Raw genomic sequence first — 13,679 nt, forward strand, 5'->3', positions numbered from 1 at the left:
AGTCAGCCTGATCAAATAAATTTCACACATCACAATGTACACAGAATTCATATTTCAGCAGATGACAAACTCTGAGACCATCCATGATCTGTTCATGTATTTCTGTTTGTGTAATATGGCTATGAATATGACCAAATAATAACTATAAACCATATTTCTTAAGTTAGGTTACAGACATTTGGAAGATATCCGTATAAAAATCACAGAACTGGAATGATACATTTCAAACTTGGGTAATCCACTAGGTTTGGACTTTCCAAATAATCTATTACTCAGTGGCTGAGAAATCTGAACAAGGAAAATTTACCTCTGAATATTTCCCTCCAAGCTAGTAAATTATAAAAAGGCACTGCTCCGTTATTGTAGCAGTAGGAGAATATGCAGCACAGGACAAGACATTTTACTGTAATCACATACCTGGAACTGATTTTATTTTGGCCAAAATCTCTCTTCTATGGTTAGTGTGGTGTTTTGGTGGTTGTCTTCATTTTGTCCGATGACTGTTTTGATGCAGCACTTCATGTCTCTCACTCCTGTGTAAGCCTCTTTAGCACTGAATAACTACAGTAATCTACATCCACTTGAATCTGTTTAGTGTATAAATCTCTTGGTCTCCCTCTACAATTCTTCACACCATACTTCCTTCCACTAAAGATTGCTTCATGCTTCTGAAGATGTACTATCGACTGATATCTTCTTTTAGTCAAGTTGTGCCCTAAATTACTTTTTTATCTCCAGTTCATTTCATTACCTCCTTACCAGTAATTTGATCTACCCCTCTAATCTTCAGATTTATTCTGTAGTAGCACATTTCAAAAGCTTCTGTTCTCTTCTTATATCAACTGCTTATTGTCCATGTTTGACTTCTGTACACGGCTACACTCTAGGCAAATACCTTCAGAAAAGACTTCCCAACATGAATTTATATTAGATGTTAATAAATTTCCCTTTTTTCATATCTGCTTTTCATACTATGGCCAGTCTGCATTTTATAACTTCTCTGCTTCAGACATCATCAATTATTTTGCTACCCATGTTTAGTGTCTCATTTACTAATCTAATTCCTTCAGTACCAACTGAGTTAACTTCACTGCCTTCCTGTGCTCTTGCTTTACTTTAGCTGATGCTGATCTTTTAAAATCTTTTCAAGATACTGTCAATTCTGTTGAACTGCTCCATTCCAATCTGACTGAATTACAGTGTCACTACCAAACTGTAAACTTTTTATTTCTTCTCCCTGAATTTCAATTCCCTCTCCAAATTTCCCCTTGGTTTACTTCCTCAGCTTGCTCTATATACAGACTGACTAACATCAGGGAGAGGCTATAACACTGTCTCATTCCCTTCTCAACTATAGCTCTCCTTTCATGTCCTTCAAATCTGCAATCTGGTTTCTGTACAAGATGTAAATATCCTTTCACCTACTGTACCAGGGTGTATACAGGGACAAGGAAAAAAAATTCCCGGATTATTCCCGGATTTCTCCCGGATATCCCGTTTAAAAAATATGCTTTTTCCCGGGCGACCTACTGTCACTTAGCACAGAAAAAGTTCCCTCGGAACTGTAAAACTTATCAATCCTTTGAATGGTTAACGTTTTATATAATCGCGTAGAACTTCCCGGAAAAAAAAGAAAAGCCGGAGCAGAGAAGTTTTGGAAAGACCTTTGATTTGCAGCAACATATACGCAGCATATTTTCGTATTACGAAAGTATAAATTCGAATTGCACCAAACACAGCTTGTTAGTTTCCGGAGCGTTGCAACCGAGGTTGTGATGTCCTTTTGTAAGCGAGTCATATCTCAAGCCACGAGATCTCGCCAGCCGATGACAGCAGCTATTCAGAGCATAGGGCACGTGTTATAGTCAGCCACTAGCAAGATTACTGGTTACATAGCGCGAACACACAAGAGGAAAAGTTAACGGTTTACATTAATGTACACAGTACCGTATATCTACAAGAAAAGCTAAGTTTTCACGTGTAATATTGGTCTTTTTTTGGTGTGATATACTTTAAGATACATCACACAAATGTGCCAGTAAATTTAAAATTGTGACATAAATGCCTCGGCTCGAAATTCTTGAAGTGGCTGGTCCTCAAACTGTTCAGTTTCGAACGCTCTGTGATTTAGATATCCAGCCCACTTTCACACACGTAACATAATTCATCTTGCGTAAAAAGAAATTTACTTTGAAAGTAACGCTTTTCTAACCACCGTTCGCAATACTGTTAGTTCTTGAAGTGGCTGGTCCTCAAACTGTTCAGTTTCGAACGCTCTGTGATTTAGATATCCATCCCACTTTCACACACGTAACATAATTCATCTTGCGTAAAAAGAAATTTACTTTGAAAGTAACGCTTTTCTAACCACCGTTCGCAATACTGTTAGTTATAGGTTCGATTTACCAGTTGCCAGAGAGCGCCAAAAACGAATTATTGTGCGTGTGCAACTGCAGTGGTGTAGGAAGCCCGCATGTTCGTGTGTATAAAGCACTAAGAGAGCTTACACTACACCATAAAAGAAACAGGGCATCAGAGGATACTCCAAAAGGCATCAAAATTTCGTGAATCATACTAAAATGCATAATTCGGCTTGAAGTGCACATTGGTTTTTTCCAGATTCACAATGAAGTAGGACCCATCTGATATTAAGCTTTTCAGTGTGGTTTTTGGGATGTAAATTTTCTTCGAGTACCAGTACTCTACGATCTCATGTTTGGTTCTTTATTATGGCATAATGCCATACATGGCAGAAGATAATAACGTGCACTTGAAATTCACCGAACAGTTGGAAGTACCCAAAATTGTTAAATTAAACACTTCGTTTCAAATAAAATGATTGCCTCAGCGGAATTTCTTTAGCAAACTTGCAAAAATAACTTCATTCTTCTGCAAGGCGATTAATGCTTGACTGCTACTAACTTGGAAAGAAAATAAAATCAGAAACTGAAATTAATAATATATTTTTGCCCTCTGTAATTATGTGAATGCATTTTAATTCACTTGATAGCTCCCGGCCACAGAAATCCGTTTTGTTTTCATTTGACGTGGGAGCTGTACACGAAGAGAAGCAGCGGAATCACTTAACGTAAACACGGGTCACGTGGAGACTAACCCCCTCCCCACTACAACTCAGACAACTCTGTGCAAGCGCGAATCTGGCAGCTAGGGCGCGCGAGAAAAATTTTTCTCGTTTGCATCTGGCTGCTTGCTGCTACTACCGATGCAGCTAACAGCCAAACTTCAAGAAGCGGGAAGCGAGAGAAGGTACTGCTTATACGCGAGTCAAATGCGCATGCGCAACAGACCGCTGGCAACTGGTCAAACGAACCTAATGTGAACAGTTGTGACGTCATGCTCATAGCAAGCAGTTTATTGTTACGAAGAATTACAGTCTGCGCCCTACGGCCTTTAACATATTTTTGCTATCTGTAGACGCTTGTGCGTGCACGGTGTTTTGTTGTCGTAAAATGCACATTTCCTTTGCCACTACAGTTTTATTTTTTTCCTCTCGTTTATATTTTATTGCTGCAGTATCATTCTCCAGTAGCAGGATACAATAACATTCTTTGCTAGAGAATCAATTCTGCAGTCAAAACTACAAAAATGTAACTGAAAGCTAAAACAATGAAAAATTCCCGGAATTCCGAAAAATTCCCGGGTTTTTCCCGGTTTTCTCCCGGATGAAAAAATTCCCGGGTTTTTCCCGGAATTCCCGGGTCGTATACACCCTGTGTACTTAATTTCCACTACCTTCAAAATATCAAAGAGTGTAGTGCAGTCAAAACTGTCAGAAGTTGTCTCTAAATATACAGATACTATAAATGTAGGTTATGTACCTACATTTATCTGGAACCCAAATTAATCTTCCCTGAGGTCACCTACTATCTGCTTTTCCATTTCCTGTAAACAATTCATATCAGTTTCACAAGCATGGTTTATTTTGATAATATTCCCACCCATTAGAACATGATTCTTTTGGAGTTGGAATTATTACATTCTTCTTGAGGTCTGAGAGCATCTTGCCTGTCAAATATACACTGTCCAGTCACATTAACACGACCTCTTGTCAGAAGCCTGAATAACCACATTTTGCAGGATGGACTGCTGTGAGACATGCAGGAAGAGAGTCAGTGAGGTTCTGGAAGGTACTGACAGGATGTGAAGCCATGCTGACTGCAGTGTCATGACCAGTTGTGCTAAGTTCCTTGGTTCAGGGTCCATGGCACCAACAGCCCAATTGAGGTGGTCCAACATACTCTCAATTGGGTTTAAATCCGGGGAGTATGGTGATTGTGAGAGTATAGTAAACTGACCCTGGTGCACTTCAAGCTACGCACATACACTGCAAGCTGTGTGACACAGCACATGATCCTGCTGGCAGATGCCATCATGATGAGGAAAAACAATCTGCTCTTAGGACACATAATGTAACAGGACAGTTAGGACACATAATGTAACAGGACAGATAAAAAAATCTATTCACCAAGTGTCAGCAGAACACATATATAAAAACTATTGTAGTTTTCAAGCTGCATTGAGGCTTCCAGAATGATGAGGTAACCCAGGGAATGCCACAAAACATACTCCAGACCATAATGCTGTTGCACGGTGTTTGCTTTCAGATGTTTCATGCCATATGTGGCAATGGCCATCTGTCCAATGGAGCATAAAACACGATTTGTCTCAAAAGGCCATCTGTCGTCACCCAACCGATGTCCAGTTGCAGTATTAGCATGCAAATTGCAGTCTTCGTTGCCACTGAACTGCAGTCAGCACTGGTGCATGAACCAGATGCCTGCAGTGAAGGCCCATACATAGCAACTTTCGTTGGATGATGGTTGAGGAGACACTGTTGGTAGCCACTTGGTTCATCTAGGTGGTCATTTAACAGTTACGGTACCATTTACCCTGCATACTATACTTTAACAACAGTGGCACTGTTTAAACTTAACCTTTCAGGAAATGTTTCCACCCTTGGCCAAAAGCCAATGGTCACGCACTTTTGGATGTCAGATAAATTGCTTCATTTCTGCATTATGACAACAATAGCACTGTTTCCTGTGTCCGTCCGGCATGCTTTATGTACCCTCTAGTGCTAGTGCTGCCATTTGCCATCTGTGAGTGCTTATTGCATGTTGACATCAAACATAGGCAGTGGTCACATTAATGTGACTGGACTGTGTATCTTGTACACCAGGAGGCATAGTTTTGTCATTGGTGCCTCTCCCAAGCATCTCAATAACACCGAGGGAATTTTGTCTATTCTAGGGGCTTTGTTTGTACTTATTCTACATCTTACAGTGCTCTGTTAAATTCTTCTCATAGTATCATATCTCCCAACTCATCTCCACCTACACCCTCTTCCCTATCTATAATATTGCCTTGAAGTTTGTTTCCTTTGTGTAGCTCTTCTATATATTCCTTCCACTTCTCCGTTCTTTGTTTAGTACTAGCTTGCAATCTGAGCTCTTAATACTCAACAGTTGCTTCTCTTTTCTCCAAAATGTCTCTCTAATTTTTCTATAGGTGGCATGTATTTCACCTAGCTATGCATGATTCTACTTCCTGTCAGTCTCACTTTTTAGGTACCTGTATTCTCTTTTTCCTGCTTCATTTGTTGCATTTTTATATTATCTTCTTTTGTAAGTTAAATATCAATATCTTCTATGTGATCCAATGATTTCCACTGGTCTTTGTTTTTTTTGCCTATCTGATTCTTTGCTGCCTTCATTATTTCATCTTCTATTGTGCCCCTTTCCCTATTTCAGTCAGTCGCTGTTTAATGCTCCCTTTGAAACTCTAAAAAATTTCTGGTTCTTCCAATTTATCCAGGTCACATCTCCTTAATTTCCTGATTTTCTGCAATTTCTTCAGCTTTAGTCTGCAGTTCATAGCAAATACATTACAGTCAGATTTCACACCTGCCGCTGGAAATATTTTGCAGTTCAAAATCCGATTTCAAAATCTCTATCTCACCATTATGTAGCCTATTTGAAACCTCCATCTTTCTAAATCTCTTCTACATATACTGCCTCCTTTCATGATTTTAAAACCAGGTGTTAATGATGATTACATTATGCTCTGTGTGAAATTCTACCATGCACATTACACTTTCACTTTTTTTCTTCTCCAGGCCATAGTCTAATAATTTTTTTTTCTTTCGCTTCATTTTCCCTCTATCAATTCCAGTAGACCATAACAATTAAATTTTTATCTCCCTTAATTATTGGAACAATTTCCTTTATCTCGTCATACATTCTTTCAATCTCTTCATCATGTGTGGTGTTAGCTGGCACACAAACTGCGGTGGGTGTTATGGATACTTGGACTATTTTGATGGGTTTGATATTGTGTCTACTTTGGCTACGATAATGCACTCAATTTGCTGTTCATAGCAGCTTACCCACAATTCTTGTTTCATTATTCACTGTTACACCTACCAACTGACTACCCCTACCTGATTTTGTATTTATAGCTCTGTACTTGCTTGACTATAAATCTCATTTTTTCTGCCCCACACCCTTGATAGGTCGCAAGTGTACTACACAAAGAACGCAGCTACCCGGGTAGCAGAGAACTTGTGGAGTGCAAATGAGGTTTTTTTTTAGGCTAGTTGGTAGTTTGAGGTACACTGATGAACACTCGCCAGTTGATACGCAGCAAGGCATGTCAGAACCGCATTCTGAGAAAAGACACTTCGACTATCAAAATCTTATCAGTAGATCATCAAAGTATTTCTAAGAAAGTTCTCAGATTCAAACTATTTTGAGGGCTGAGAGCCGGCCGAAACCCAAAATGGAACGTTCTGTGTTATTTAGTGAGACATGAATATATATCGAAAAGACAGATTGGAGGCTGTAGTAGGGGGAGTGTTCATAGTAGATGAGGCCTATTGAGGTTGAAACTGAGTGTGACAGTGAAGTTATTTAGTTGTGTATAACAGGTCTAGGTGAAACCAAGTTAACTGTTTGATGTCTCTACCAGCCACCAAATTCTGCAACTACAGTTCTAGAGTCATTCAAAGGAAGTCTACAGTCATAGCTTGTAAATATCCAGATCATGCAATACCAGTACGAGATGACTTTAAGTTACCGAGTATAGGCTGGGATGTGTCTGGATTCATTGCACAGGGTATAGAGAGACAGTTGTGCAACATACTTTTGAACAAGTCTCTAGAAAACTGTGATGAACAACTAGTTTGGCAGCCCACATGCAATGCAAAAATCTTAGACCTTGTAGCCACAAATAGGTCAAACCTCTTTGATGTCAGTATAGAAACAGGGATTAGTGATCATGTCATTATAGCAACTGTGGTAATGAAAGTTAATAAGACGATTAAGAAGACCAGACGAGTGTTTCTGCTAGAAAGAGCAGTTAAGCAGTTGTCAATTCACAGTTAAGCAGTTGTCAATTCACTGTCTAAGTCAAATGTCAACATCACTTAGTTTCAGGAGGATTGGCAATGTTTAAGCAGATTGTAAATCATGGTCTGGAGAGTTATGTGCCTCATAAGTGGATTAAGGATGGGAAAAAACCAACCATAGTTCAATAATGAGATTCAGAAAATGCTGAGAAAGCAGAGGCTGTTGCAGTCTTGGTTCAAAAGAGAACACACAAATGACTACAAGCAAAGGTTAGCCGAGATTCGTGCATGTGAAAAGATCTATGCATGAAGTATACAACAATTACCACCATCATACCTTGGCAGAAGATCTGGCAGAGAACTCAAGAAAATTCTGGTCCTATGGTATTGCCAAGTGGTCTAAGGCTTCCATCCAGTCACTTGTTCACCAGTCTAGTGTGGTAGTGGAATATAGCAAAACAAAGTCCGAAATCAAGAAATTGTTCACACACTAGAATTGTACAAACATACTGCCATTTGAAAATTGAACAGACTCCTGTAGGGGTGATGTAGTAATAAGCATCCTTGTGTAGAGAAGCAATGAAAGAGCTGAAAACAAATAAGTCACCTGGTCCAGATGGCATCCCAGTTCTGTTTTTCAAGGAGTACTCTACAGCACTGGACCCTTCCCTAGCTAGCCAGCACCAAGTCCCAAGTGACTGGAAAAAAGTGCAAGTGACACCTGTATATAATAAGGGCAAAAGAACAGACCAGCAAAATTATAGACCAATATCCCTAACATCCGTTTTCTGCAGAATCCTTGAACACATTCTCAGTCTGAATATAATACAATTTCTTGGGATTGAGAATCTTATGTCCAGAAATTAGCATGGTTTTAGAAAGGATCACTCAGGGGAAACTCAGTTTGCTCTTTTCTCAAATGACATACTGTGAATTATGGATGAACGGCAACAGGTAGATTCCATATTTCTAGATTTCTGGAAAGCGTTTGACATGGTGTCCCATTGCAAGCTGTTACAGAAGGTACAAGCATATGGAATAAGTTCACAGATATGTGAGTGGCTCAAATACTTCTTAAGTAATAGAACCCAGTATGTACTGCTTGATGGCGAGAGTTCATCAAAGGCAATGGTATCGTCAGAAGTGCCCCACAGAAGTGTGATAGCACTGCTGTTGTTCTCTATACACGTAAATGATTTGGCAGACAGGGTGAGCAGCAATCTGCAGCTGTTTGCTGATGATGCTGTGGTGTACGGTAAGGTGTCGAAGTTGAGTGACTGAAGGAAGATACAAGATGACTCCGACAAAATTTCTAGTTGGTGTGATGAGTGGCACCTAGCCATAAATGTAGAAAAATGTAAGTTAATGCGGATGAATAGGAAGAACAAGCTTATAATTTTCAGTAACAGTATTACTAGTCTCCTGCTTGACACGGCCAAGTCATTTAAATATCTGGGCATAATGTTGCAAAGTGATATGAAATGGTATGAGCATATGAGAAACGTGGCAGGGAAGGTGAATGGTTGACTTTGGTTTATTAGGAAATTTTAGGAAAGAGAGGCTCACCTGTAAAGGAGACAGCATATAGGAAACTGGTGCGACCTATTATTGAGTATACGCTTGAGTGTTTTGGCTATGTACCAAGTGGGATTGAAGGAAGATAACAAAGCAATTCAGAGGTGGGCTGCTAGATTAGTTATCGGTAGGTTGAAACAACACATACGTGTTATGGAGATGCTTCAGGAACTCAAAATGGGAATCCTTGAAGGGAAGGCAATGTTCTTTTCGAGAAATACTCTTAAGAAAATTTAGAGAACCGGCATTTGAAGCAAACTGCCACAAAATTCTACTGATGCCAAATACGTTATGCATAAGGACGATGAAGATAAGATACAAGAAATTAGGGCTCATATGGAGGCATATAGACAGTCATTTTTCACTTGGTCTATTTGCAAGTGAGACATGAAAGGAAATAACTAGTAGTGATACAGAGTACCCTCCACCACACACCGTACAGTGGGTTGTGGAGTATCTCTGTATATACAGATGTTGAGGTAGGAACATGAAAACTTAGTAATGTCATTGCTTAAGAACCCACTAAGGAATTCTCTGATGCAAGCTGGTGACTGTTTTAACTAAACTGTGTTGCAAATACTAGAAAGGTTGGGCAATCATGGTCATTAGAACAACTGATTATTGTATTTTACGGCTTTCATGAAGGACTGGACTGAATGAAATGTCTCAGTGTAACTTTTTCTTTGATAGATTTATGCAAAACTCTGTATTTACTGTGACACATGGTGTAAATATGAACTGTGTTCTGTGCCGGTTTTGTTTTGAAGACTTTTATAACAACACTCGATCCAATCATAGTATTTCTAAAAACTGTGCTTCAACATTGATATAATTTATCTGATAAATTGCCACTGGACTGTTGTTCAATGTGAGAGTTAACCTGATTTATGTGCTACTTTTTCACAAAGTTACAGAACTGGTCATCATCCGAAAATATGGCATCAGGTTCAATAAAAAATGTAGGTAAAAGTAAATCCAAAACTGTGAAATTCCATAAATTATTAAAAAATCCACTATTTGTTAAGCTTCTCAGTTTCATGGCTACAGAGGCAAACAAGAAGAAATGACAAAAAATCGATTTGGTTATCTTACAAGTTACACCCCCCCCCCCCCCCCCTCCAACCCCCCATTTCACATAACGCAACATCAGAATGCACACTGTATCCAAATTTCAAAAGAAGATTAAAGCTGCATGTTCATCCACAATCTGTTCATACATTTCCGTTTAATTTGTTCCCTGCAATTTTTAAACTAATAGAGGTTTGCAATATAAATCACAGTTCAGCTTCTGCTATGCAAATTTTCATAACTGCATGAACAACATGGTATCTTTTAACATAAATATTTATGATAGACTTAAGTGTTACTTACCACATGGCAGAACAATAACACCAGACCGAGCTCTACCATTGCCAAACATTTTACGGAGGCTCTTCTCTTGATATGGGCGTAGAACAGCGGAAGGCTTCAGATCAATGCTGGAAAAAAAAAGTGTGCTAATATATACCATTAACAATGAAAACAAGAACATTACAATATTGAGAAATAAGTTAGTCATTCACTGTTGCTAAAACACAAATGACTGCTTGGCAATATACACAGCTACCAATAATGACAAATTATTTACCTAGATTTGAAACTATGTTGGATATAATCAACCAAAATGAGGCTGGAGGGAATAAATCTCTTGATTTCTTTGACCGGTGTGTATGATTCCAGTTATCTGCCAATTTTCACACCTAAAAGGTCAACTGGACAATAAGATTAATAAACCACAGACTGGAATGTCTACTCATTAAATAAATTTAGGTGGTATTTCAATTACATTTCAATTGAATGAGGGGCATCTGCGAAATCAGTTTGGTTTTATTCTGGATTCCACACAAAATCTCTGTTCAATGTGATGACTTTGCGTAACCTTACTGAGAGGGCCTTTGTTGTGGATTGGCTAGACAGCCAACCCACTATGAGAGGAAGCCGAAAGGCACGCGTTTTAGCTCACGCAGGCTGGCGTGAGGTCTGGAACAGGTCAAGGAAATTATACTAGCAAAAAACGTACGTAGCGGCTGGAATACTTAACTTTAATCCATAATTGGTGAACATCGCTCTTGACGGTACATGTTTTACAGCATCAATAGTAACTGGTAATGGCGCCTTGCTAGGTAGTAGCAAATGACATAGCTGAAGGCTATGCTAACTATCGTCTCGGCAAATGAGAGCGTAATTTGTCAGTGAACCATTGCTAGCAAAGTCGGTTGAACAACTGGGCGAGTGCTAGGAAGTCTCTCTAGACCTGCCGTATGGTGGCGCTCAGTCTGCAATCACTGATAGTGGCGACACACGGGTCCGACGCATACTAACGGACCGTGGCCGATTTAGAGGCTACCACCTAGCAAGTGTGGTGTCTGGCGGTGACACCACAGCCTTTATGCCTGCAGGGTACCACTCTACTGGTTGAAGTAGGAGACAATGTCTTGCTGCATCAGTACCCTCACGTCATTAACGTACTGTTTCCTGCACAGAGCATCCTTCATTGGGCCAGATGGAAACTGGAAGGTGCAATGTCTGTACTGTGGGGTGCATGAGAAAGAACTGTCCAATGAAGTTGTATGAACTCTTCTTGGGTGCGCAAACTTACATGAGACCTTGCATTGTCATGGTGTCATGGAGGAAGAGAAGATCATTTCAATTTTTGTTGTGACGAACACACTGAAGTCATTTCTACAGTTTCCTAAGGGAAGCACAATACACTTCAAAAGTTGATCGCTGCACCATGAGGGAGGACATCAAACAGAACAATCACTTCAGAGACCCAGAAGATCGTCACCATGGTTTTACTGGATGAGGATGTGTGGCTCTGAACTTTTTCTTTGGAGGAGAAGTGGTGTGGTGCCACTCCATGGATTGCTCTTTTGCTTCAGGTTCGAAGTGATTAACCCGAGTTTCATCACCCATGACTAGGTTCGAGAAAAAATTGTCGCAATCAGCCTTATAACGTACAAGCAACTCCACACAGGTGGTCCTTTGTGGGTCTTTGTGTTTTCTGTTAGGTGGTGAGGGACATAGCGAGCACAAACCTTTGAGTACCCCAACTGGTGGACAAGTGTGTCAGCACTACCAACAGGGACACCTCATTATGTCCAACAATAAATTCTACATTTTTGTAACCAAAACTGACAAAGAAAATAAATGTGTGGCATTACTTATTGAACACCCTACGTACATAACATACAGTTTTGAAGACAGCATAATTCTGTTCATAATTTTCTGAGACGTTTTGTAACAGAGATAGTAACTAACTATGCACATATGGATATCTCAGCAAAACCAGTTCACAGTTCCAAGTCTCCGTTTTGTGTACATACCAAAATAGACTAATATTTCCAAAATGAGCCTTTTATTCTGCAGTAGAACATGCACAATTTCAAAACTTCCTGACAGATTAAAACTGTAAACAAGTTGAGAAAAATAATCTGTGAAACAATAGATCCAGCACATAATTTTAATCTGACAGGAAGTACACTAAAATTTATAGAATATAAAACTTTGCAGCTGATTACTTCATTAAGATCATCTAATGTATGTTAATTTGCATACCTTATATTGCACCATTTCGGTAAGAACAAATTTTAAACCTATCATATTATACTAAAGAGGGCAGCACGTCAAACTACCTTGGTACACGTGACTGGATGCAAGTAAATTATTTAATATAGTGACATTAAACTTTAATTTCTTAATTAACATTCATCTCATTAAAATTTTAACACTGGAAACACTTCACAAACATCATGCTTGCAAATAATATGCATCAGCACAGCAGTTTGTCAGTTTTTAATTTTAATTGGAAAATAAGTTATTTTTACTTGTTAGACCATTCTGTTTTAGCAAACACAGTTCAATTATAAACAGTGGATCCATATACAAAGAACGTACTACATTTAAAATTATAATTTATTCATTTATTTCTGAATAGGCCTTATACCAATAATATTGATTAAAAAACAACTTTTAATGGCAACATTTTGTTTCTGTGTCAGAACCAATCCAGGCAGAATGTGAAATGGACAAGTAGCAGTTATTTCAGTCAGATAGACAATGTTTTTACCAATTTTTGGTGTGCAGCATTATCAACCTTGCAATGTGTCGATTCTTTCAGTACCATTAGTTCTTTCCTTAGGAAGGTAAGAAGGATAGGCAAGGGGGTGGTTAGAAAGGAGTGGCAGGTAACTCAGATCCAAGATGACTAGGACCCACCTGTTGTGAGGATGAGAGTAAATAAAGATGAAGTGATCTTCATTTCCCTCATCCTCATAACAGGCGTATCTAGCTCATCCTGATGGCTGAGTGACCTACTGCTACTTTGTAATCTTCCCTTAGCTGTGCTCTTGCCTTCCTGTGGAAGGAACTAATAGTTTTGAAAGCTAGGATTAGTGTTTTACATTTTATATGTGTATCACCAGTATGGGAATTTTGCCTCAAGATTAGTACCGACAAGCCATTCTGTCTCTTTGTAAATTTAAAATCATTGTATGTATGTTCCACAACTCCTAAACCACTTCATCAATTTCAATCAAACTTGGTCTACATATCATTTACTGTCTGGAAACAAGCACTATGGGGTAAGAACCACCTACCTGCCATTGGGGTTGAGGTGAAAAGGGGGGTGACATAAAAGCACAAGTTATGATTGCCCAGAGCAGTTTTAACCAAATTTTATATATACTCATATAGGACT

The 13,679-nt window shown here is 39.0% G+C and overlaps 1 protein-coding gene across 1 annotated transcript in view; it reads right to left on the reverse strand.

The window, feature by feature from the left end:
• The window catches only part of LOC126174981 (general transcription and DNA repair factor IIH helicase subunit XPB), a 103,202-nt gene that overhangs the window by 33,298 nt on the left and 56,225 nt on the right, over positions 1-13,679 (reverse strand). Inside the window, exon 9 of the mRNA XM_049921457.1 lies at positions 10,313-10,419. Coding sequence (XP_049777414.1) covers positions 10,313-10,419 — 107 coding nt within the window. The remainder of the gene's footprint in view (positions 1-10,312; positions 10,420-13,679) is intronic.

Source organism: Schistocerca cancellata, chromosome 3 (genome assembly GCF_023864275.1).
Source record: "Schistocerca cancellata isolate TAMUIC-IGC-003103 chromosome 3, iqSchCanc2.1, whole genome shotgun sequence".
NCBI classification, from domain to species: Eukaryota; Metazoa; Arthropoda; class Insecta; order Orthoptera; family Acrididae; genus Schistocerca; species Schistocerca cancellata.